Source organism: Megalobrama amblycephala, linkage group LG21, assembly GCF_018812025.1.
Source record: "Megalobrama amblycephala isolate DHTTF-2021 linkage group LG21, ASM1881202v1, whole genome shotgun sequence".
NCBI classification, from domain to species: Eukaryota; Metazoa; Chordata; class Actinopteri; order Cypriniformes; family Xenocyprididae; genus Megalobrama; species Megalobrama amblycephala.
In genome coordinates this window covers 1,912,730-1,940,642 of record NC_063064.1, presented here as the reverse complement: position 1 = coordinate 1,940,642, position 27,913 = coordinate 1,912,730, and the positions used below count along the sequence as shown (strand labels likewise).

Below are 27,913 nucleotides of genomic sequence, written 5' to 3'. Positions count from 1 at the left end.
ACAGTTTCGGAAGTCTAACTTTACATTTTCATTTTCATCAGAAATAGATCAGCTCATAATGTCTTACTCACACAAATGTAACAGTATCTGATCGTTCTCTGTCCAGAAGGAGGTGCTACATGAACATCAGCAGTCGGAGAGGAACTAGATATTCAAATTGCAATTCAGCATGAAAAATCCAGAGTTTATGCAAATGCTTTTGTGTGCTAAAACACTTTTGTGAACTTTACTGTATGTTTAATGTTAAAATTCATACTCTCTTCCTTTGTTTATTCTTATAATATTGTGTACACAGAGTCATATTCTCTGTAAAGATGCATTGGAACAAAATAAAAGTGATCAAATAAAATGATTTTAAAGCCACTTACAGTTCATTAATTAATGAGCAAACTGACAATAAAAATAGATTGAACTGGGTTTTGTCAGATTGCACTATGAGCATGGATACGGTACATTTAGAGGAACCAGCTAGTTCACTTTTGTCTCGAACATGATTCTGAGAAAACAGGAGGATCTCAGTGAATCTGCATTGCTCAAATTACAGTTCTAGTTCACTCTGTGATGCTTACAAAACAGTCTCTGACATCTGAAGCGTGAAGAGCTGCTGAACGTCTCTCTGATTCCAAAACATCTTCTGTTCTTTGCTGTATTTGTGTGTTATATATAATAGATTGTCTGCTATCTAACAGTCAAGAGATGAAAGCTGCTGGAGTTTCTTCACATATCAAAGTATTTCTAGAAGTGTAAAGACTGTCATCAGACAGTGCTGTTCAGAGTCAGTGTGTTTGTAACCCTGAAATGATGCCCTCACCCTTTAAACCTTTCTAGCAGAATAGTTTTACTGTAAACAGACAGCATACAGTCAGTTCATTTAAAAGAACATTTGTATGAATTTCTTTTTTATGCTGACAACAGGCCAACAGTATATACAGTGCAACAGTGCAACATAAAAGGAAACAAATTGCATGTCTAACATTTTTATGTAAATGAAAGACATATGACAGTGCTGACTCAATAAAGACATGTTTGTTCTTTAATTCACATTTGTTCATTTATTATTTAATAATCAGGCCAAATGAGAGAGAATACGTAATTATTTGCTGATTCGAATAAATGTATTTATCTTAATTTAATCAACAGTTAAAAGTAATATTAAATAAATACATAAAATAGATGAAAATGAATTCATATGTATGTAAATAAATAAGACGTCCACAATGATTTGTACATAGCTTTTACAAATAAAGTGTTGGCATGACTCTTGCAGACAACTAATTAATGAAATTCAGGGTGGAGGGAGTGGAAATGTATAGTGACTTGTTGCCATATATTAAAACTTTTATTATAGCATATTCTTGGTTTTTCACAACACCCTACCTGACCATTTTACAACCAAATGTTATAAATAAAGTACAATGACATTTCAGCACCTAATGAACAGACAGAGAATTGAATATTCAGTACAGTTTTTTTTTTTTTTTTTGCTGTTTTGTGCAAATGCTGGCCTGAATAAATATGGGATTTTTTCAATTTAGATGCTTTTATAACAAAATAACTTTTTGAGATCTGTCCCCAGTACAGTGTGAATTTGCATATACAATAATCACCCGTATTCAACTTGTGAAGAGAAATATTTAGTGTACTCCATTACATCTGTACTAATCTACCTTGGCATGTAAGCCTGTGTTTGTTAAATCTGACACAGAGACAGTTTGGACTCAAAAACCTTAAAACCAGCATAGAGTGGTTCAGTGAATGTTGTGTTGAATGTGTGTAAGTGTGTGAATGTGTGTGTGTGTGTGTCAGAGACGCTGTAGAAGGACAGAGTGCCGGCTGGCACATCCACATACACTCCTACTCTCTTAGATTTTGGTACATGGGTTGGTATGTTATAGCTGACATTATTGTGCCAGACAACAAATCCATTACTTGTGCAGAAAAGACACCAGGATTTGTCATTGTATCCAAACTTACCAACAGTCACTTCTTTCCTGCTGATTCCTTTATAGGCCACTGCTATACGAGCCCAAGAGCCCTGTTTAACCTCCCTGAAGCCCCATTCAACCTCCCAGTAACAGCGTCCAGTCAGACTCTCTCGACACATAACCTGAGGATTATCAGCAAATCTCTCTGGATGATCAGGATACGGCTGATGATCTTTCACAAATTTGATCTTCCTGTTCCCCTTATACAAGATGAGTTGAGTGTGTGCTGTGTTTGGATCCAGTGTGAGATAATGGGCATCTGAAAACAAGATGATCAAAACCGTTTATTAACCTCATTTGTTTCCATTAAATGTGCAAGAGTGAGTCAGAGAAAGAACCTACATTTTTGTAGTCCTGGCTTTATCCTGAAGGGCCCTCCATGATCCAAACTGAAAAGACACACAAACATATGTGACCAGTCACGGAAAGTAGGGACACAAGTCGGTTTTGGGGCATTTTGAGTTATTCACAGATTCTGAAAGTGCAGTCTCCAAGCTTTCCAACGATGTGTGACACATGGAAATCTGATAATATTTGGAGAAGTTGTGGCCATTTGAAGGTAGGCAATCAAGAAAGCTCAAGAGGGAGAAAAACCCCTTTAAAGTTTGTGCAGTTCTCACCTGTTCTCACCTGCTGGGAGTGACAATAGGGCTCATTTACATCTCATTTAAATAAGCCATACCCCCTGTAAAGCTGCATGGACCGCATACTATTAATAATAAAGGTTAATGTGCATTGTAAATGTCAGTAATTTTTTTTTTTTTACTTTTATAAAAATGATTTAGAGGCTGAAATATGTGACTTTTTTGTCAAAACTCTATTTGAACTTGTGCATTGTAGATAACATGTTGCAAGACACTCCTTTAAAATCTGCCCATCATTTTTAATGTTATTATTTTAATGTTTATGTAAAGAAAAAGTACATATTGATGCTAATTTTATTTTTTATTTGCTGGTTTTCCACATAAAACTTGGTGAATTGACTTTTTGAACAGGATTCTGTGATAACCGTGATCATTCTGGTCACTAATCATGAAATGAAATGTTCTCACCTGAGAAGCCTGTTAAAGAAGAATAGGCAATCCAGGAAATAACTGGACTAACAGAGGCCAGAGATCGCTAACTATGGCTATTCAAAACACTTTTCAAGACAATAAATACACGATTGAGGCGATGAATGCATGTATTGACTGAATTTGCGTCTGAATAGCGCTGGCTCCGTGGGCGTGGCCGCATTAGCGGATAATGAGCTGAATCACGGACTTCTGACATGGCTCTCTTTTCATACAGATTACATAAACACAGAAGGTTTGTTTTCGATTTGACTTACACATTTTAAAACTTGACATTTCAACGTTTTTTCAGACATAAGTATAATTTTTGTATGATTAGTATTCACTAAGTTACAGTTCATTTTCTGAGAACTATCAGATTGGACTTCGTTCAGAGGGAGATGAGAGATCACGCATCATGTTAGTTTTCTTTATTTTTCAAAAAGCACAACATTTTGTTTTTACTCTGAGTGTACACAAATAAAAGAAGACATTCTATAGTTTCAATTGATATATATTACTTATGTCTCTATGACAAAATATGATGGAGTATTTTAAGTCTGTTTTGCTGCAATGTGAAAAAAACCCTGCAAACGCGCCGGCGCGTTACCCGACTCCAGAGAGGTAATGTCTTATTATGCCGCTTTCATCGTCGCTCAGATCGTCTTCAGAATCAGTGAGCGCTTGTTCATAAGCATCCGGCTTGTCGAAGAAGTACTTCAAAACATTTTCGGTGTAACGGCCACGGTTCTTCATTGAATTTTGATATCAGCTAGAGCCGGCCAGAGCGCTGCATAATAAGTAGCCACGCTTCCCAGTATGGAAATACACACAGACAATGACACGCCCCTACTGCGTGCTAGAATCTCCGAAAAACAAGCCGATTTCGACCTCAAAATGTACGCTTTTAAATATACCAATACTGCTATCTCAAACACGGAAAGGCTTCTTCATGATCTCAACTAACAGATTCTGCAAAAAAACGAAAATCACCAATTTTGAAAAAAAAATGCTTCTTTCTCATTTTGCTCGAGAGTTGTGCTGCCGACTTGTGTCCCTGGATTCCGTGACGGGTCACATATAGTCAAAACAAATTGTAAAGTAGTTCGAATAGATATTTACATACAGACTATTAATATAAATAGTCAAGCCACGCTTATTTGTATAGCATATTTCTCAATACATATAATTCTAATGCAGCTTCACATATGACTCAATGTCTGGACAGCTTTACAGGAAATATGCGCCCCTAATAAATTTGAGCCCCTAGTGAACAGCCAAAGGAGCTAAACGGGAATTGATATATACATATAATCATAAAGCAAATTATTTAATATTTAGTTGTAAATATCTCTGTAACCAATAAATAACACTACATGGGCATCTCTACCATCTTCAAATTCTTAAAAACCCAATCTATATATTCTATAAGGATTATAATATTATATGATAATAATAATAATAATAATATTACTTTCAAAGCAAAGTTTGGTTAAAAGCTCCAACCTAAACTATTAGGGTTCTTAACTTGTACCCCACATACTTGAGTATCTGCAGTTTGTAGTTTGGATCCTCCAGTTTGTCATTGAGCAGCTGGAATCCTGATTGTCCTGGGTGATTGTAGCTCAGATCCAGCTCTCTCAGGTGTGAGGGGTTTGAACTCAGAGCTAAAGACACATAACCACAGCCTTCCTCTGTCACCATACAGCCAGACAACCTAAAGACACACACTCTCAGATCATCTACAGACACACATCAACATTATGACCGGCTGACTGTACATTATCCCTTATATGTTCTTAATACCTCAGTATCTCCAGCCGACAGTTTGGACTCTTCAGTCCATCAGAAAGAAGCTTCACTCCTGAATCCTGTAGGTCATTGTTACTCAAGTCCAGCTCTCTCAGGAGAGAGTTTGAGGATTGTAGGGCTGATGACACAATTTCACATGATTGTTTGTTGAGATTAGAGCCAGCAAGCCTGAAAGACATGAGAATTAAATTGATAACTCAATTCTACTATTATGATTTCAAAAATATTCTTGTAAAAAGACATTCTAAAAATAAATCAAGCATCGCGTTAGTTCAGGCAGGCCACGTCAGTCAAGCTTGCACCAGCTGTCAGTCAGCTGTTTCATAATGTGTACCAATCCAGTTGTGACACCCATCACAGCGGTTCATTTAAATCCCCATTCATTCTGCCTCTCTCTATTGCTTAGCTGCACGCTGCATTTAACTCCCTCCTCCATCCCCAACTCCACCTATCTGGATTCTTTAATCTAATCTGTTGTCTGTTTACGACTGTCATTTGCAGACAGTAATTTTATTTATCATCCTTCCCTGTGTATTTAGCTGTTTACAACACTAATGTAATTATGTATGTATGTATGATACTAGATCTGTTCTGTACCCCAGGGGGGTTTGACTTGCTGCTCTCCCCGCTCTGTCCAAGCAGGGCTGCATGGACGGGCGTGTGGAGTTTGCCCAGAACAGATCCATACTGCCAACACTAACTGTATGCATTTATCATTATAATAAATATACATTTGATGAAAGTGGCCTGATAGAAACATAAAATATACTCAATATGTATCAGTTACAACAATTTATTGTAATTCCATTTACTCACAGGGCTTTTGTGCAATTGATCACAGCTGGTATCAGTCTTCTTCTACCCTCATCTGATGTGTTGTATTTCTTGAGGTCCAGCTCATCCAGCGGCTCCTTTGACATCTGAAGCATGTAGGAGATTGCTGTGCAGTGAGCAGGAGAGAGTTTCTTCTCTGAGTGTTTATCTGATTTCACAAACTCCTGAATCTCTGTGGACAGAGACTGATCTTTGACTTCCAGCAGACAGAGGAACAGATTGATTGATCTTTCAGTAGAGTGCTTACTATCTTCTTTGATCTTCTTTTTAATGTATTGTGTGGTTCTCATGATGCTCTCTGAGCTGTTCACTGTGTGTGTCAGTAGATCCTGTAAGAGACTCTGATTGGACTCCATTGAGATGCCCAGCAGGAATCGGAGGAACAGATCCAGCTCTCCATTCTCACTTTCAATGGCTTTATCTACTATGCTTCTATGTAGATTATGCACTACATCAATAAACTGGAATGTGTCAACATGTTTTATTACATAATGGTAAAACACATAAAAAGCAGCAAGAAACTCCTGAATGCTCAGATGAATGAAGCTGTAGACCTTCTTCTGATGAATCACAGATTCCTCCTTAAAGCAAATCCCAGAATACACTGAGGCGTCAGTGACATCTATGCTGCTCTCTCTCAGGTCCTCCTCATAGAACATCACATTGCCCTTCATCAGCTGATTGAAAGCCACTTTAGCAAGTTTCAAAATCACTTCTCTTTTGGACTGCAGGAGTTTCTCTGGATCTTTCTCATCATATTTCTGATTCATCATGTTGATCTGAATCAGCAGGAAGTGGATATAAATGTCAGTCAGAGTTTGAGGAATTTCTGAACTCAGATCTTCTTTCAGGAGCTTTCTAAGGACATTGGATGAGATCCAGCAGAACACAGGTATGTGGCACATGATGTGGAGGCTTCTTGCTCTTCTGATGTGTGAGATGATTCTGCTGGCTTGATGCTCATCACTGATTCTCTTCCTGAAATATTCCTCCTTCTGAGGCTCATTGAATCCCTGAATCTCTGTCAGACGGTTGATGTATTCCGTAGGGATCTGATTGGCTGCTGCTGGTCTGGAGGTGATCCAGATGAGAGCAGAGGGAAGCAGCTCTCCTGTCATGAGGTTTGACATCAACACACCCACTGATGAAGTCTCAGTCACATCAGAAACTTTCTGAGCTTCTGAAAACATCAGTGTTATTCTGCTTTCATCCAGACCATCCAAGATTAATACAACTTTACAATCCTCATAAATCTTTGAGTCCAGATCTTGAAGTTCAGGATGAAAGTCCAGCAGAAGTCTGTGAAGACTGTACTGATGATCTCGGATCAAGTTCAGCTCTCGAAATGGAAGCACAAACATAAAATCCACATCTGGATTGGCTTTTCCCTCAGCCCAGTCCAGAATAAACTTCTGCACAGAGACGGTTTTTCCAATTCCAGCAATGCCTTTAGTAACAACAGTCTTGATTTGGTTTTTGTCCTCACATCCTGGTTCAGGTAAGGCTTTAAAAATGTCATTGCAGTTGATTGGAGTGTCTTGAGAGTGTTTTGTTCTGGCTGTTTTCTCCATCTGTAAAACCTCATGTTCTTCATTAACTCTTTCTCTCTCTCCCACTATGATGTAGAGCTGTGTGTAGATTCTTTTCAGGAGAGTTTCATTCTCTTGTAGTTTGGTTCCTTCAAATAATCTCTCATATTTTTTCTTATTTATTCTTATTTAAGTTTTAATTACTTAGAATATTAAGTATTTTCAAATTGACACATTTAGTTACTTTAATTTACTTTTTATTAATTCAACCAAATAAATAATTATTTTATTTAAATTGTTCTTTTATGTCAATTGTAAATTATTCTTTTATCTCAAATGTTTCAGCCATATTTTGATTGAGAACTTAATTCCCATTTAAATCCCTTTCTACTGCAAATAATAATTGATCTGATTTCAGACACTGAAACTAAAGAGCTGAGCAGAGGATGATTAAACAATTCCAAAAACAGCTTCACTTATTACAGAAAAGTTTGACTTTATTTCTTTCATAGGTTGTTTCTAAGAAATAACAGAGGTTTAGCTCTAATTAATGTTGATTTTTTTTAATTGAATTTTTTATATATATATTTTAAGCCATCATTTTGGTGAATAGCATTTGCAGTATCACAAGATCAGTGTTAAAAAACACACTTGTTGTGTTAAAATAAAGCCAGAAAACAGATGTTTGCTACATATTAAAGATATTAGCATTATAAAGTGATTTGCTTCATTGATCATATCAAAAAAACTCATCACTGATTTTTAAGGTTTAGTGTTTTTAGTGCCTCTAAACTTTCTGCTGATCTTGTGATACTGCAGCATTTGCTCCAGCAGTGTCATGGAAATCTGATCATTTGAAGATTTTTTTAAAAAAACATGCTGGACAGTAAGTTTTGAACTCTGGCATCATTCAGACACACACTGATCTGTGTGTGTCTGATATAGACAAATATATATATATATTATATTCAATTGTAAATAAATAAATAAATAAAGTGAAGCTGGTAAAGCTGTTTTTTGGAGTTGTTAATCATCCTCTGCTGAGATCTTGAGTGATTGTTTGCAGTTGATGTTTCAGTGGCTGACATCAGATCAGCTATTATTTGCAATAAAAATGAATTTGAATGAAAAAGATCTCAATGAAACATGGCTAAAACTTTTGAAATAATTCACTTATTTTGCCTGTAGCTCAAAATTAGCCTGTGCACATTCTGAATCATATTGCCAGCATAGGTCACATATTTGTTTTAAAAGCAGTGCCATGATTTACAGTATTTCTACCACTAATAGTACCATTACAGTGAAAACTAAACTCAACATTAACGCATATTTATACTTTCCACCTCTGCCTACAAAGGTCAACTGTAGATTAATGATATAGCTCACTGTAGACATATAATAACCTGCACATTTAACCTTTATGCATTGTTCAATTTCTGCTGACTAGTTGTATGGTCCGGGTCAAATTGACCCTAATTGGATTCAATACAATTCCCCAAAAATCACACTATGAAAAAAACAAACAAACAAACAAAAAAAAAAACATACAATCATGTACAAATAATTAACTATAAATAATTACAATAATTCATAATAATAATTTTAATATCAATACACAAGTATCTGAATTTATGATTTATAAAAATGTTTTTAACCACTGTTTTTAAGACTGCCCCTCCCCCACTCATGGGACGTTTGGCATTATACATTTATAACAATAATATATATGAGTCTAAACCTAAAGTAATCTTGGCAAACTACATCATTTAAAAGCTTTCAGACTCTAGTTTTCATATTTGGTGACTGATGTTCAAAAGACATGACAGAGCAATAGATAAATAGTGATAGTTTCTTCATTTGTGATGTGGTGCCAAACTATAACACACATTTGTTTTAGGGATTTAATTCAAATCAAATATTAACATTACTGCCCAAACTTCTTCTGTATAGGATGTCTACTTCATAAATATTTTGAAAAGTATGAAAAAATATGGTTCAGATTACTCAAACCATATATGTCATGATTTATGGGAAATTGTATGGGAAGCCAATGCAAGTTATAAAGTACGGGGGAGATATGTTGATGAGCAGTTGTATAAGTCAATAGCCGGGCGGCTGAGTTCTGAATGTATTGTAATTTCTTGCATGTCATGTGCAAGGCTCCATAGAAAAATCATTTTCATATCTATGCTCAAAAAGTGGACCAGACAATTAACAAGTAAAACAACTTTATATTTTCACAAACTTTGAAAATAAAAAGTTGTTACACTCAGTAAGACACTGGCACTTCAGGACTAGAGTTGAAGAGCTGTGACATACAACACAGAAGTGTTTTGAATTTTGGGTCTGTAGTTGTTTTTGAATGGCTGTCTATGGGTCAAAAATGACCCACGAAAAGTAAGAAGTATAAAATTTCGTATTGCACATTTCACAACACATCAGTGTGTTAAAACTTTGCATGCATGTTCATGATCCTAAATGAGAAAAAAGTCACAAAATTTCAAGAAAAACAATGTAGGCTAGATAGTATTTTAGATAGATTGAAAAAAGAAATAATAGCTAATTTTTACCATGTGTGGCTGACAAAATATTTTTTTGTATTAAAATAAGTGAGGAAAAGCTCCTTTTTTTAGCTTCTTAGGGTAGTAAAAAACTAAAATAACAAAATATAACCAAGAAATGTTATAGTTTTGGGTCTGTACAGTTGCCTTAGAACATTAAAATATGATGGTCCAATTGACCTGCAAAGATCACCAACGTAACCATAATATTGTGTGTATATGTCAAAACACATCAGCGTGTTGAAACTTTGCATGCATGTTCATGACCCTAAATGAGAAAAAGTCACAAAAAAAAAAAAAAAAAAAAAATTAAATTGAGGTTAAATAGGTTAAATGTTTCCGACAACTCAAAATCAAAACAGGTCAAATTGACTCACAACAGTACACGAGGGTTAAAGAATTACATTAGAGTTTTTAATGTGTAGAAGTCTATCTTCATAATGACTCAAATACTTGTTATTAATTCTCACAATATAAGGCATTATACAACAGTTCTGTCTGGTTCTCGAATCTGATTGGCTGATAGCCGTGCAATATTTCAGTGATAACAGCACTCCTACCTTTTGTATCACTTTTGTATCACTCCGCTTGAAGTGACCATCATGGCGGCCGAGCAAATCCACCGTCATTTTTGCTAATACTACTTGTTGTACCACGAACTGTAGTTTTAATAGTTTTTTTAGACGAGAATGTAGCAGTGTTTAGACCTGAAATATGTGACTCATATTTAATAATAGCACCTATTTTACAATTTGTTTTGACATTTTCGGAGATGCGAGCTCCAGGGCGTCAGCGGCCGTTCAGGGGTCGTGTACCCACCGAGAACAGCTTCATCTCGGCTAGTGCTTCTGGGATTTACCGCTGTCTCTTATAGTGGTTATTAAACATGAGACATAATTCAATTTGAATACATTAAACGGGCAATCTTTGGTATTATTAATCTATTATTTGTTCCAGAGCAAATTGTGCTATGTTTAATTTGATAATAATTACCTTATCCTTTATATAGCATAGCTTCTTATAGCTTCTCCGCTTCCTCTTCTTGCTCCCTTTAAATACATATGCATGTTTTTTGAGTAAAGAAAACGCTTTACAATTTTTTTTTTTTCAAACATCAGATCTTTATTTACCTTTGCGTTGCATAGATGAGATGACCAAACTGCGTGCGCACTTCAGTCACGAGGTGAGGCGGATTTATGAGGTTTGATTGACAGTTTGAGGATCCAGAGTTACGAGGTTTTGTCACAAGCTCTTTAAAATCCTTTTCATTCATTAAATATTTGTAAAACCCACATACAAGCGTAAAAGGTGACCTATATCATTGTTCTTTTTTTTTTTTTTTTTTTTAAATGAAATAAAACAAACATTAGGAAATATAGAGATACGAGGTGTAGCATTTATTTTACTTTTTTATTTTTTGGCATTTGGTAATTATCCATGGCACACTTGACAACTGTCACGGGCACACTAGTGCTTTACATTTGACTGAACTGTACAATTGTGTTTATTTTTTGTTCAATAAATATTTTATATAAATATGTCCATTAGTGCGTAATATGGATTGAGTGAAAGTTACATCAATACGCCATTAGATGGCGGCAACACTTTACAGGTGAATGAGTCAGTCAGTCACAAGAGACTTTTAAATTGAAAGGAACTTTTGCAAAGGAAGTTGTTTCAGCGCTGTGGTGTTGATAGATTTTATGTTGGTCTCAGCATTGAAAGTATGTGGACTGAGGCTCCTTTTTTTTTCCTCTGTCAAAGTTGTATACTATGTTTTAAACATATGGTTTTCTATGTACCAGAACCATTTCCATATAAGGCTCTACTAGGAGTGAATGTGAAACAGGGAATGGTCCCTGCTTAGGAGAAGGTCCTTGGGATGCTAAGGGACCTCATGGGTACCTGACCAGTAGATGACCATATTTAGACTTGTTTTTCTATATGTATCACATTCCTATAACATGATCTATATGATGTATTCTCTTTCTCATTGGCTGAAACTATACTACACCCCTTGTACTCTTTCTATATATTCTCTCTTTTCTTATCAATAAAAGGAGACTATATTCTCCCTCAGCGCTGAGTGATTGCTCATTCAATTGCCAAATAAGAGGTCTGGGATGAGGCACGAATTAGGAGCAAAAACCTAACAGGTGTTATGGATGTTATGGAAAATTCCCATAGCTGTAAAAAGGACAAATACAAGATCGCTTTCTTCAGCGGACATTCAAACGGACTTGTATAAAGGATATAATATTATGGACATCGACTTGAAGAATGAATGTTATGCAATATATCAGACAGGTCTCTCATGCGATCTCTCTCTCAATACTGTACAAAATTCAATGAGTTTCAATGAAGCGACTCAACGTTCCTTCGTTACTAGTTCTAAAGTGACGTTTTAGAATTAGTAATGGAGGCTTGGTCCAACTGTCAACTTGAGAATTGAATCCATGGCGGAAGGAAGTAGTGCTGCACAAAAGAGGGTTTTAAAGACACTCCGTTGTTGTTTTTATTTGTTTACACACTCGTGCCATTGAACTGTTGTATAAACGCAATATCACACAAGTAGCCATGCAATATGGCTGTATATCAGCACGCTGTGATTACCTGCGGCCTCGTGCCTACGGACAAATCACAGCCGTGCTGATATACAGCCATATCGCATGGCTACTCGTGTGATATTGCTCATGTATATTAATGTCACTAGATATAATTTGGCTTCTTCCTTGGATTTGATATTTAAGCAGAAAAAAGATTTTTTTATTTTATTTAGAAAATCTAATCCTTTTGTGTATATTTTGATATTTTGTAATTAATTTTCACACATTAACAGTTAAAAGCTAACTTGATTGAATGTGTTTATACTCACTTAGGATCAGTGGTCGGTGGTTTATTACTGAGGTTTAAAGGATATTCCTTGGATCTGTCACTGTTCACGGACACACAGCTGGATTCTAGAGATCTTCGGGACTGAGAACATCCATCCTCTGTTTTCTCATCGAGACTCATTTTAGAAGCAGCGCCACTCTTTCTATCCAGAAAGCTATTAGTCCTGCCAATACATATACTTTATGAATGAGGAAAATTCACATTCTTCATCCATACAAAGTTGGTCAAAGTTGTTCTAGATTAGTTTTAAAGATATTTCTGAACTTTAAAAACAAATACAATATCAATGTAATATAGAAAACATGTTCTGAATGTAAATCTGGGATAATTATATTGTTCAAAAACAAAGTAGCCTAGCAAAAGTGTATATGATATCAGGGCAGTTCACACATATGTGAATCAAGCAGGTACATTTTACACGAATGGCTTCAGTTCAGAAACATATTTATAGTTGTTTTAAACTGTCTAACCAGTATCTTGTGTACCTTAAATATATGTACTCACCAGGAAAAATATCCTGCTGGTTAATGCTGATTTGTTCAGCTTCTTTCCTTACCGATGTAAAGCTGCAGTAAGTTTCTGCTTTCAGTTTCATCTGATCTACCTGTCACACCTGCTTTACTCAGAATTCAAGGAGGAGTTTCATGAAGCAGTTCTAGAAAAAAGCAGAAGTGTCCAATAAAAACAGATGTTTTACCTTGTTTGTTTGTTTTTTACCCTGCTCACAGCATAAGCAATGTGTCAGAGTAAAACACAAGCTATTCTGAATAAGTATACTAGCAGTAAGGTTAGCAATTAAATGTACATTATTTAAAGTGTTACTGCAAGTACCATTTAAATATATGTAAAGGCTAATGTACAGTTAGCTGGTAATCATTGCAAAATAAATCCTTATGGGTGATACAAGTCTCATTCGCTCTGACCACTTCTATATACTGTATATACCAATCCCAATCCACAAATATTGCAGCACACGTGCACTTAAAGCAGCTAGCCAATGAGTCGAAATGCATCCCCGATAAAATGTCTTTCATGGTCTTCTAAAGACAAATAATCTGACTTTTATCTGATTAAATGCAATGAAATATGTACAGTTGCATGAAAAAGTATGGAAGCCACTTGCAGAATTTGTAAAAATGTAAAAATAACATGCATTTTGTATGATCTCTCTTATTTTGTTATAATTATTCACATTTTCACAGATTCTGCAAGTGGTTCTCATACTTTTTCATGCAACTATATTGCATACGTAATATTCTCTGTAAAGACTGGAACAAAATAAGTAATCAAACAAAATGAATTTAAAGCCATTTACAGTTGACAATGAAAAAAAATTGAACTGGTTTTTGTCAGACTGCACTATGTGGATAGATACAGGACACAAAACACTGCATATTTACAATAAAACATTGCAGTAACGGTCCATTTAGAGGACCGGATAATGTGCATTGTTACACACACAATTCTGAGAAAACAGGAGAATCTCAGTGAATCTGCATTGCTCAAATCACAGTTCTGGTTTCACTCTGTGATGCTTACAAAACACTCTCTGACATCTGAAGCGTGCTGTCATTCAAGAGATGAAAACTGCTGGAGTTTCTTCACATATCAGACTATCTCTAGAAGAGTAAAGTGTAACACTTTACAATTAGGGTACATGAATAATCATGTGATTAATGGCAAAATAATCATGCATTCCAATTATTTGGCACATTAATCCAGAGTAGTCACCTTTATTTTTATAATGCTTTATACAATACATATTGTTTTAAAGTAGCTTTACAGTGATCAACAGGAAAATGATGATTCAATGATGCAAACAGAGTTTAATTCTGCTGTAAAGCAGCTTTGAAACAATCTGTACTGAATAAAGCACAATACAATAAAGCTGACTTGAATTTTTATATATATAGGCTATATATATGCATTTAATTAGTACTCTGACTTTGAATTAAACATTATTACATAATGTCAAAATTTAAACTATAATATAATCTGTCATCTGCAGCATATCACAAATAATATTGGAATTGTGCATGATTATTTTGCCATTAATAACATAAATCCTAAACAGACTAAAAACTACCACTAATAGTTTGATCTAAACCATTTTGTTTTTGGTTGAGATTAACCATTAAGTTCTCAAATGAAACATGACTAAAACATTTGAAATAAAATAATTGTTTACAATTGACATAAGAACAATATAAATAAAATTATTATTTATTTGGTTGATTTAATAAAATAAGCCAAATTAGCTTGCATGAACATGAACTTTGGTATTGAAAACTATTAAACTGTAAGTTCAAATAATTAATTGTCAAGTTGAAAATACTTCATATTTTAAGTAAATAAAACTTAACTGAGTCAGTGCAAAATTATAAGTCAAAAAATTAAGTTAAATGAACATAAACATTGGTACTGAAAACTTAAAAAATATGTCCATCTTACTTTCATAAAGTTCTTCCAACTAAACTTTATAGTTGAGTGAACAAAAAAAAAGTAAAACTTAAAAAGGTAAGTTATGAATGTCCCTGGGCTGATCTGTCTGTTTTTTCCCTGTCTGTCATGTGGTTGTGTTTGTTTGGAGCACATTGGTTCGAATTGACAGTTCACCATGTTCTTCATTGTCATCTTTGTCTCTGTCCACTTGTTTTCCCACTCACTACCTCCTTATTGTTTCACTCTTTCCAGCTGTTCTGTGTTAATTAAATCCTTTAGTCTCCTATTTAATCCTCTATGTTTTCATTTTTTAATCTCTGTTTTTCTACTACACCTCCTGATTTCCCAGACTGTTTTCCCCCGCATTCAGTCCTGATTCTTCAATCTCTCACCTGTGTTTGTGCCCTGCTGCACATGCCGCCTGAGCGCCGCCCGCCTCAACAGCGCCCTCTGCTGCACGACACCGTTTTGTTTTGGCTCTTCTGCAGTTGTCATTTTCTGAAGAAAGATACTCTGAAAATTCCTCTGGAATTGTTCCTTTCTGGATTACACACAGCTTTTGTATTGACTGTATGTTTCTATTATTTTCAAATAAACTTTTGAGTGCTTTGGTGTCCGTATTCTGACAAGTTCACCTTACTTTCATAACTAACTTTAGTTCAAACAACATTAAATTTGTCACGTTAAACATACATAATATTCTACGTTAATACAACTTAACTGAGTCAGTGCAAAAAAGATAACTCAAAAAGTTACGTTCAGTGGATATTTTACAATGTGTTTGAGCCCATGTTAACAGACTGTTGCCACAATTGATAAAATTCAATTCACAGAAATTAATTAGGCCAATTGAAAAATCAATAGATTTTTTCATATTAATTATTAACGTATAATTTATTTGCACTCTAATGAAATATAAATGTTTCACTAAGCTCATGAATCACATTTTAGGTTTAAATGAATGTTTAAACACTAATCCAAAATAGGAAAAATAAATATAAAAACCTAAACAGCACAATATTAACAGTATACAAAAAGAGTTATTATGCACAGCAAGTACAAAACTGATGGAAGGATGCCATCTTGTGGTGCACTGCAGGGTTGTTTAAGAACTGAAGGCCTGACATGCACAGACAGAAAAAAAAAAGAAAAAAGTTGCTTATTGATAAAATAAACAAGTTTACATGTGTGTTTTATATCATATTTGATACATCTGGCTTTTATGGCTCATTTAGTATGATATATAGTGAGAATATAGAGGAGGAAAAAACCTGAAAACAAAAAACAGTGATGCTAAAAGATCAAATTCAGAATACAGTTTATTGATGATGCAGACTGTATACAGATAAACAGATGAACCCAGAATATGAACACAACATGCAGTTACCCGTTAAGAAATTTTACATATAAAACCATTATAAAGAAAACACTTAACCTTTTTGGCGTGTTGCCTTCATGTTGGGTTCATCTGCTCACCTGTATAGTATGCATCAGCTGTACTATATTGAACTATATATTGTACTATAATATCACTGTTCTAGTCATAGGCACTTCCTAGAAAAATGAAGCCAAAATATCTCAGAAATAACAGTTGATATCTTGTGACGATGACGTCATTTGGAGCCCAAGTCTGGCATCAAGGTCCCGCACACACTCCCGCACAGCCGTGTGTAGTGTAACCAAAGTATGTTCTGTTTTAATTTCACTCTTCCACTTCTTCCGAATCATTTTGTGGTTCAAACATGGCTGAACTAAAACATTATTTCCACATGCCATTGTGTGTGTTGTGTTCAGTGCGTTTGACCGAGTGGATCTCTGAGCTGGTGTGAGTGAATGGAGGCGGGGACAATTTGCATATTCATGGATCCGCGTATTCTAAATGAAGCAAGGGAGTTACAAGCTATGACCATCAGCAGTCAGAGAGGAACTAGATATTCAAATTGCAATTCAGCATGAAAAATCCAGTCTGATAGAGTTCATATAAATGCTTTTGTGTGCTAAAACACTTTTGCGAACTTTACTGTATGTCTAATGTTAAAATTCATACTCTCTTCCTTTGTTTATTCTTATAATATTGTGTACACAGAGTCATATTCTCTGTAAAGATGCATTGGAACAAAATAAAAGTGATTGAATAAAATGATTTTAAAGCCACTTACAGTTCATTAATTAATGAGCAAACTGACTACATATACATTGAACTGGGTTTTGTCAGATTGCACTGTGTGGATGGATACAGGAGACAAAACAGTGCATATTTACAATAAAACATTGCAGTAACAGTACATTTAGTGGAACCGGCTAGATCACTTTTGTCTCACACACAATTCTGAGAAAGCAGGAGGATCTCAGTGAATCTGCATTGCTCAAATCACAGCTCTGGTTTCACTCCGTGATGCTTACAAAACACTCTCTGACATCTGAAGCGTGAAGAGCTGCTGAACGTCTCTCTGATTCCCAAACATCTTATTTTCTTTGCTGTATTTGTGTGTTATATATAATAGATTGTCTGCTGTCTGACAGTCAAGAGATGAAAGCTGCTGGAGTTTCTTCACATATCAAAGTATCTCTAGAAATGTAAAGACTGTCATCGGACAGTGCTGTTCAGAGTCAGTGTGTTTGTAACCCTGAAATGATGCCCTCACCCTTTAAACCTTTCTAGCAGAACAGTTTTACTGTAAACAGACAGCATACAGTCAGTTAATTTAAAAGAACATTTGTATGAATTTCTTTTTTATGCTGACAACAGGACAACAGTATATAAGGTGCAACGTAAAAGGAAACAAATTTCATGTCTAAAACTTTAATGTATATGAAAGATAAATGACAGAGCTGACTCAATCTAGACATGTTTGTTCTTTAATTCACATTTGTTCATTTATTATTTAACAGATATATTTTAACATTTGTAAAATTTGAAATGTACTACATTTTTCATTTACTAATCCAAGAGAAGTGAGAGAAACACTGTGATCCAGTGATCTGCCCACCTAATCAGGCCAAATGAGAGGGAATGCTGATTCTAATAAATAAATTTATCTTAATTTAATCAACAATTAAAAGTAATATTAAATAAATACATAAAATAGATGAAAATGAATTATGTATGTAAATAAATAAGACGCCCAGAATGATTTGTACATAGCTTTTACAAACAAAGTGGTGGCATGATACTTGCAGACAATTAATTAATGAAATTCAGGGTGGAGGGATTGGAAATGTATGACTTGTTGACTTATTAAAACTGGCCATTTATTATAGCATATTCTTGGATTTTCACAACACCCTACCTGACCATTTTACAACCAAAAGTTATTAGCCATGAATTATTAAAGTTATTTTATTTTTTTTTATTTTTTTTGCTGTTTTATACAAATGCTGGCCATAATAAATATGGGATTTTTTAAAATTTAGATGCTTTTATAACAAAATTACTTTTTTAGTACTGTCCCCAATGAATGTGCATGACACACATGTGCAAATTGTGAAGAGAAATATTTAGTGTACTCCATTACATCTGTACTAATCTATCTTGGCATTTAAGGCTGTGTTTGTTAAATCTGACAAAGAGACAGTTTGGACTCAAAAACCTTAAAACCAGCATAGAGGGGTTCAGTGAATGTTGTGTTGAATGTGTGTAAGTGTGTGAGCGTGTGTGTGTGTGTGTCAGAGACACTGTAGAAGGACAGAATGCCGGCCGACACATCCACATACACTCCTACTCTCTTAGATTTTGGTGCATAGGTTGGTATGTTATAGCTGACATTATTGTGCCAGACAACAAATCCATTACTAGTGCAGAAAAGACACCAGGATTTGTCATTGTATCCAAACTTACCAATAGTCACTTCTTTCCTGCTGATTCCATTATAGGCCACTGCTATACGAGCCCAAGAGCCCTGTTTAACCTCCCTGAAGCCCCATTCAACCTCCCAGTAACAGCGTCCAGTCAGACTCTCTCGACACATAACCTGAGGATTAACAGTAAATCTCTCTGGATGATCAGGATACGGCTGATGATCTTTCACAAATTTAATCTTCCTGTTCCCCTTATACAAGATGAGTTGAGTGTGTGCTGTGTTTGGATCCAGTGTGAGATCATAGGCATCTGAACACAAGATAGCAGATAAAAACTGTTTATTAACCTCATTTGTTTCCATTAAATGTGCAAGAGTGAGTCAGAGAAAGAACCTACATTTTCGTAGTCCTGGCTTTATCCTGAAGGGCCCTCCATGATCCAAACTGAAAAGACACACAAACATACAAATTATAAGTAGTTTGAATAGATATTCACGTACATACTATTAATATAAATAATCATGCCATGCTTATTTGTATAGCATATTTCTCAATACATATAATTCTAATGCAGCTTCACAGAGCCATATGTCTCAAAGTCTGGAGATTTTTGATATCTTGAAATCTTCAGGCCCCAGTGAACAGCTTTACAGGAAATATGCTGTAGTGTTTTTGAGCCCCTAGTGAACAGCCAAAGGAGCTAAAGGGGAACTGATATATACATATAATCATAAAGCAAATTATTTAATATTTAGTTGTAAATTATTTCCATTCAATAACTCTGTAACCAATAAATACACTACATGGGCATCTCTACCATCTTCAAATTCTTAAAAACCCAATTTATATATTCTATAAGGATTATAATATTATATGATAATAATAATAATAATAATAATAATAATAATGATTTTACTTTCAAAGCAAAGTTTGGTTAAAAGCTCCAACTTAAACTATTAGGGTTCCTAACTTGTGCCCCACATACTTGAGTATCTGCAGTTTGTAGTTTGGATCCTTTCCAGTTTGTCATTGAGCATCTGGACTCCTGATTGTCCTGGGTGATTGTAGCTCAGATCCAGCTCTCTCAGGTGTGAGGGGTTTGAACTCAGAGCTGAAGACACATAACCACAGCCTTCCTCTGTCACCATACAGCCAGACAACCTACAGACACACACAGTCAGATCATCTACAGACACATATTAATATTATGACCGGCTGACTGTATATTATTCCTTATATGTTCTTAATACCTCAGTATCACCAGCCGACAGTTTGGAGATAGTCCATCAGAAAGAAGCTTCACTCCTGAATCCTGTAGGTCATTGTTACTCAAGTCCAGCTCTATCAGGAGAGAGTTTGAGGATTGTAGAGCTGATGACACAATTTCACATGACTGTTTGTTGAGATTAGAGCCAGCAAGACTGAAATACATGAGAAATATTTTGATAACTCAATTCTACAATTATGATTTAAAAAATATTCTTGTAAAAAGACATTCTAAAAATAAATCAAGTATCGCGTTAGTTCAGGCAGGCCACGTCAGTCAAGCTTGCACCAGCTGACAGTCAGCTGTTTCATGACGTGTACCAATCCAGTTGTGACACCCATCACAGCGGTTCATTTAAATCCCCATTCATTCTGCCTCTCTCTATTGCTTAGCTGCACGTTGCATTTAACTCCCTCCTCCATCCCCAACTCCACCTATCTTGATTCTTTAATCTAATCTGTTGTCTGTTTACAACTGTTTTTTGAATACAGTAATTTTATTTATCATCCGTCCCTGTGTATTTAGCTGTTTACAACACAAATGTAATTGTGACTGTAATTATGTATGTATGTATGTATGTATGATACTGGATCTGTTCTGGACGGGCGTGTGGAGTTTGCCCAGAACAGATCCATACTGCCAGCACTAACTGTATGCATTTATCATTATAATAAATATACATTTGACGAAAGTGGCCTGACTGAAACATAAAATATACTCAGTATGTATCAGTTACAACAATTTATTGTAATTCCATTCACTCACAGGGCTTTTGTGCAATTGATCACAGCTGGTATCAGTCTTCTTCTACCGTCATCTGATGTGTTGTATTTCTTGAGGTTCCAGCTCTTCCAGCACCTCCTTCTGATATCTGAAGCAATGTAGGCGATTGTTGTGCAGTAAGCAGGAGAGAGTTTCTTCTCTGAGTGTTTGTCTGATTTCACAAATTCCTGAATCTCTGTGGACAGAGTCTCATCTTTGACTTCCAGCAGACAGAGGAACAGATTGATTGATCTTTCAGTGGAGAGTTCATGTATCATCATTGATCTTCTCTTTAATGTAACTGTGTGGTTCTCATGATGCTCTCTGAGCTGTTCACTGTGTGTGTCAGTAGATCCTCTAAGAGTCTCTGATTGGACTCCAGTGAGACGCCCAGCAGGAATCTCAGGAATAGATCCATGTTCTCCATTCTTCACTTCTCAATGGCTTTATCTACTATGCTTTTAATGCAGATTTATGCACTACATCAACTAAATTCTCCAATGTCCCTCAACATAGTTTGTATTTAGATAAAATGGTAAAAGGCACATAAAATGCAGCAAGAAACTCCTGAATACTTCAGATGAATAAAGCTGTAGACCTTTCCTCTGATGAATCACTGATTCCTTCTTAAAGATCTCAGTGCAAATCCCAGAATACACTGAGGCATCAGTGATGTCTATGCCGCTCTCTCTCAGGTCCTCCTCATAGAACATCACATTGCCCTTCATTCAGCTGTTTGAAAGCCACTTTCAGCAAGTTTCAACAATCACATCTCTGTTGGAACTGCAGGAGTTTCTCTGGATCTTCTCCACATCATATTTCTGATTCATCATGTTGATCTGAATCAGCAGGAAGTGGATGTACATTTCAGTCAGAGTTTGAGGAATTTCTGCACTCGGATCTTCTTTCAGGAGCTTTTGAAGGCACAGTGGATGAGATCCAGCAGAAGACAGGTATGTGGCACATCATGTGGAGGCTTCTTGCTCTTCTGATGTGTAAGATGATTCTGCTGGCTTGATGCTCGTCACTGATTCTCTTCCTGAAATATTCCTCCTTCTGAGGGCTCGTTGAATCCCTGAATTCTCTGTCAGACGGTTGATGTATTCCGTAGGGATCTGATTGGCTGCTACTGGTCTGGAGGTGATCCAGATGAGAGCAGAGGGAAGCAGCTCTCCTTTCATGAGGTTTGTCATCAACACACCCACAGATGAAGTCTCAGTCACATCAGAAATTTTCTGAGCATCTGAAAACATCAGTGTCATTCTGCTTTCATCAAGACCATCCAAGATTAATACAACTTTACAATCCTCATAAATCTTTGAGTCCAGATCTTGAAGTTCAGGATGAAAGTCCAGTAGAAGTCTGTGAAGACTGTACTGATGATCTCGAATCAAGTTCAGCTCTCGAAATGAAAGCAGAAACATGAAATCCACATCCAGATTGGCTTTTCCCTCAGCCCAGTCAAGAATGAACTTCTGCACAGAGATGGTTTTTCCAATTCCAGCGATGCCTTTAGTAAGAACAGTCTTGATCTGGTGTTTCTCCTCACATCCTGGTTCAGGTAAGGCTTTAAAGATGTCATTGCAGTTGATTGGAGTGTCTTGTGAGTGTTGTATTGTGGCTGATTTCTCCATCTGTAAAACCTCATGTTCTTCATTCACTCCTTCTCTCTCTCCCACTATGATGTAGAGCTGTGTGTAGATCCTGTTCAGGAGGGTTTCATTCTCTTGTAGTTTGGTTCCTTCAAATAATCTCACAAACTTTTTTTTCATGCTGGTTTTGAGCTGCTCTTTGACTCTCTGTATTTCATTCTTTACTGGGATCTGCAGGTCTTCAGTCTCCTCCTGCAGGGCTGCTTGTGTGTAACAGTGAGCAGATCCAGCAGAACTGGATCCTTTCACGACTCTGTGTGTTTGTAGAACAGGACGTGAGACGTTTTCCACAGTGATTACCATTTTATAAGATACTCTTATTTTTACATGTTATACACCTTTAAATGTTATAAATTCATGCAAGAATATACATTCAAAATAGCTCATCCTTTACATCATGCAAGTAATTGTTATACTTCACTCATCATGACATCAATCAAAGGATTCATATAATCTCTATTTATTTTCTTTATAAGATACATTTAGTATCAGTGTTTGGTTTTACCTGCAATATAAAGAAGCAAATTCTAAAAATTAATTCTCTCAACTTTTTGAGTTATCTTTTTTCCACTGACTCAGTTAAGTTGTATTTGCACACAATATTAAGTATGTTCAATTTAAGTATGTTAAGTATGTTTGATAAAGTTGCCAAAATTAATGTTGTTTAAACTTATAAAGTTTAGTTGGATTAACTTTACGAAAGTAAGGTGAACTTACTTTTTTAAGTTTTCAGTACAAACGTTCCCTGAACGTTCCCATCACCTGAGCAGAGGATGATTAAACAACTCCAAAAACAGCTTTACTAGCTTCACTTATTACAGACTAGTCTGATTTTATTTCGTTCATAAGTTGTTTCTGAGAAATAACAGAGGTTTAGCTGTAATTAATGTTGATTTTTTTATTGAACATTTTTGAAGTCACCATTATAGTGAAAAGCGTTTGCTTTAGTCGAGCACTTGACCCTTGGCTTTTCTTAAATGATTTTTTACACCAAATGCAACAGTGTTTCATTAAGAACACTTGTGCTTTGATAAAGTAATCAGCTGCTTTTACGACATTCAAATGCTTGTTGTTCAATGATTTAAATTACTGTTTAGATGACTGTTTCAATGTAAATACAGTAATAATAAGGTTGAAGCACTGTTGAATTATGAAAATATTTTCTAAACAAATTTAGCTGGAAGCACTAGTGCATTAACACTGACATAAACTGAGAATATATGAATCATATTTTATGCAATAATTTTAAATAGGGCATTTAGACACACTTTCACACTCATCATACAAACCTCAACAATGGTGACAAAACAACTACTAAAATTCATGCTGCAATGCATGTTGGGAGCCAAGGACAAGTTTTAATAGGTGCACCCAGAATGCACTGCAGTATGAAGCTTTTTGCTGATTGTCACCTTTGCTGAGATTCATACTCTGATTCTTGATGTTAGTGTGTGTCTGAATGATGCTGTAGCCCAAAATTTACTGTCCAGCATGTTTTTTTAAAAAAATATTCAAATGATCAGATTGTCATGACACTGCTGGAGCAAATACTGCAGTATCACAAGATCAGTAGAAAGTTTAGAAGCACTAAAAACACTAAACCCTAAAAATCATTGGTGAGTTTTTTTTAGATCAGTGAAGCAAATCACTTTATGATGCTAATATCTTTAATATGTAGCAAGCATCTGTTTTCTGGCTTTATTTTAACACAAGTGTTTTTTTAAACATGGTGTTAAAGAAACAAACAAACAAACAAAAAAAGTTAATTGGAAGATTCAAGGATCAAGAGCACAACTAAAGGAAATGCTATTCACCAAAATTGTGACTTAAAATATTATATATCTATCTGCTGAGATCTTGAGAGATTTAATTTAATTGTTTTCAGCTGATGTTTCAGTGGCTGACATCAGATCAACTATTATTTGGAATATAAATTAATTTGAATGAAAAAGATCTCAATGAAACATGGCTGAAACATTTGAAATAATTCACTTGTTTTGCCTGTAGCTCAAAATTAGCCTGTGTGCATTCCAAATCATTTTGCCAGCATGGGTGTCATATTTGTGTTCAAAGCCTAACAGTGTCATGATTTACAGTATTTCAACCACTAATAGTACCGTTACAGTGAAAACTAAAATCAACATTAACACATAGTTATATTTTCCACCTCTGCTTACATATACCTGCTGTAGATTAATGATATAGCCTACTGTAGGCATATAATAACCTGCACATTTAACCCTCATGCACTGTTCGATTTCTGACGACTCCCTGTAAGGTCAAATTGACCCTAACTGGATTCAATACAATTCCCCAAAAATCACACTATGAAAAAAAAAAGAAAAATCAACCAAGTACAAATAATTAACTTTTAATATCAGTCATTTTTACACATTACAAAGAATACATATCTGAATTTATGATTCATAAAAAATGTTTTTAACCACTATTTTTAAAGCTGCCCCTCCCCCACACGTGGGCCATTTACCATTATACAATTATAACAATAATATCCTAGTCTAAACCTAAAGTAATCTTGACAAACAATATGTCATTTGAAAGCTTTCAGACTCTAGTTGTCATATTAGGTAACTGATTTTCAAAAGAAATGACAGAGCAATAGATAATTAAATAGCAATTGAGTCTTCATGCGTGATGTGGTGCCAAACTATAACACATGCTCTGGATCTGTACAGTTGCCTTAGAACATTAAAATATGCGGGTCATATTGACCCGTGAACATCGCCAATGTAACCATAATATTGTGTGTATATGTCAAAACACATCAGCATGTTGAAACTTTGCATGCATGTTCATGACCCTAAATGACAAAAAGTCGCAAAAAAAAAAAAAAAAAAAACATAGGTTAAATGATGGTGAGGGTTAAAGAATTACATGAAATTGATGGTTGAGTTTTTAATGTGTAGAAGTCCATCTTCATCTAATGACTCAAATATTTGTTATTAATTCTCACATTATAAGGCTATATATTAGTGTCACTAGATATAATTTCGCCTCTCCCATGGATTTGTTATTTAAGCAAAAAAAGATTTTTTTTTTTAATTTAGAAAATCTAATTCTTTTGTGTATATTTTGTAATTAATCTTCACACATTAACAGTTAAAAGCTAACTTGATGGAGTGTGTTTATACTCACATAGGATCAGTGGTCGGTGGTTTATCACTGAGGTCAACAGGATAATGCATTGATCTGTCACTCCTCACGGACACACAGCTGGGATCTGGAGATCTCCGGGACTGAGAACATCCTTCTGTTTTCTCATCGAGACTCATTTTAGAAGCAGTGTCACTCTTCTTTCTATCCAGAAAGCTATTAGTCCTGCCAATACAAATACTTTATGAATGAGGAAAATTCACATCCTTCATCCATACAAAGTTGGTCAAAGTTGTTCTAGATTCGTTTTAAAGATATTTCTGAACTTTAAAAACAAATACAATCTCAATGTAATATAGAAAACATGTTCTGAATGTAAATAATAATAATAATAATTTATTGAAAAATATATTATTTATATTTTTCAAAAGCAAAGTAGGCTAGCAAAAGTGTATTCACTGAATACAGTCTGTATATGATGTCAGGACAGGTCACATATATGTGAATCAAGCAGGTACATTTCAGTTCAGAAACATATTCATAATTGCTTTAAACTGTCTAACCAGCATCTTGTGTAACTTTAAATATGTTCTTACCAGGAGAAATATCCTGCTGGTTAATATTGATTTGTTCAGCTTCTTTCCTTGCCGATTTAAAGCTGCAGTAAGTTTCTGCTTTCAGTTTTATCTGATCCGTTACACCTGCTTTACTCAGAATTCAAGGAGGAGTTTCATGAAGCAGTTCTTCTCATTTACATTTATCTTGTTTGTTTGTTTTTAACCCTGCTCACATTTGCAGTGTGTCACAGTAAAACACAAGCTATTCTGAATAAGTAGCATTTGTTTAGAAATTAAATGTACATTATTTAATGTGTTACTGCAAGTACCATTTAAATAAAAAATATCTTTATAATAGTTATAATAATATTTATTTTGCAGTTATCATTGCAAAATAAAGCCCTTATGGGTGATACAAGACCCATTCCCTTTGACCACCTCTATATACTGTATATACCAACCCCAATCCACAAATATTGCAGCGTGTGCACTTACTTACTTATCCCCGATAATTTTTTTTTCTTTTGAACAGGATGAAGATGTCCAAATTTTTATTTTGTTGAAATATCTTTTGTTTTTTTCATTTATTACTGTTCTTCTGAAGCAAAAGAAGATTTGCATGTTTCCCTGCAGAAAAATTAAGTACAATTTATCTTGATCTTCAAATTCAAAAAGTTTTCACCCCCCGACTCTAATGCATCGTGTTTCCTTCTGGAGCATCAGTGAATGTTTGAACCTTTTTTAATAGTTGAGTTTGAGTCCCTCAGTTGTCCTCAGTGTGAAAAGATGAATCTCAAAATCATTCAGTCACAGCTTGAAAGGGTTCAAATATGCAAAAGATGCTGAAAAACCGAAGAATCTGCAGGACCTGGAGTTTTTTTCTGAAGAACAGAGCTCAGTTTAACTGCTCAGAACAAACAAGAGACTCATGAACAACCATCACAAAACAAAAAAACAGTCGTGGATCATCAGGTGACCACACACAGTATTGAGAATCAATGGTTCACAAACTTGGGTCATATTCATAAATTCAGCTATTTTTTTGTCTTGTGGACTATGTAAACATCGTTTATGTAAAATATCTTACTTGGGAAAAGAAAAAAATAACATTCATTTTTGTATCTCTCTTATTTTGTTATAATTATTCACATTTTCACAGATTCTGCAAGTGGTTCTCATACTTTTTCATGCAACAGAGTCATATTCTCTGTAAAGATTGGAACAAAATAAGTAATCAAACAAAATGAATTTAAAGCCATTTACAGTTCATTAATTAATGAGCAAACTGACAATGAAAAAAATTGAACTGGGTTTTGTCAGACTGCACTGTGTGGATGGATACAGGACACAAAACACTGCATATTTACATTAAAACACTGCAGTAATGGTCCATTTAGAGGAACCAGCTAGTTCACTTTTGTCTCGTACACAATTCTGAGAAAACAGGAGGATCTCAGTGAATCTGCATTGCTCAAATCACAGTTCTGGTTTCACTCTGTGATGCTGACAAAACACTCTCTGACATCTGAAGCGTGCTGTCATTCAAGAGATGAAAACTGCTGGAGTTTCTTCACATATCAGAGTATCTCTAGAAGAGTAAAGTGTAACACTTTACATGAATAATCATGTGATTAATGGCAAAATAATCATGCA

General features: G+C 35.2%; 2 protein-coding genes across 2 annotated transcripts; both read right to left on the bottom strand.

The window, feature by feature from the left end:
- Nucleotides 1-1,188: 1,188 nt before the first annotated feature.
- On the bottom strand, nt 1,189-19,728 carry LOC125257203 (NLR family CARD domain-containing protein 3-like). Its single transcript, XM_048173670.1, has 9 exons — nt 19,712-19,728; nt 19,306-19,352; nt 18,785-19,218; nt 15,503-15,651; nt 5,666-7,396; nt 4,844-5,017; nt 4,581-4,754; nt 2,328-2,374; nt 1,189-2,244 (listed from the first exon to the last, which is right to left on the bottom strand). Exons 1-9 carry the CDS (start codon nt 19,726-19,728, stop codon nt 1,691-1,693), a joined length of 3,327 nt encoding a protein of 1,108 aa, XP_048029627.1. The 3' UTR covers nt 1,189-1,690.
- Nucleotides 19,729-21,882: 2,154 nt separating this feature from the next.
- LOC125257052 (protein NLRC3-like) lies at nt 21,883-26,403 on the bottom strand. The gene is made up of 3 exons (XM_048173470.1): nt 26,300-26,403; nt 25,746-25,928; nt 21,883-22,842 (listed from the first exon to the last, which is right to left on the bottom strand). The coding sequence occupies exons 2-3, from the start codon at nt 25,880-25,882 to the stop codon at nt 21,903-21,905; spliced, it is 1,077 nt and encodes a 358-aa protein (XP_048029427.1). The 5' UTR covers nt 25,883-25,928; nt 26,300-26,403; the 3' UTR covers nt 21,883-21,902.
- Nucleotides 26,404-27,913: the final 1,510 nt, after the last annotated feature.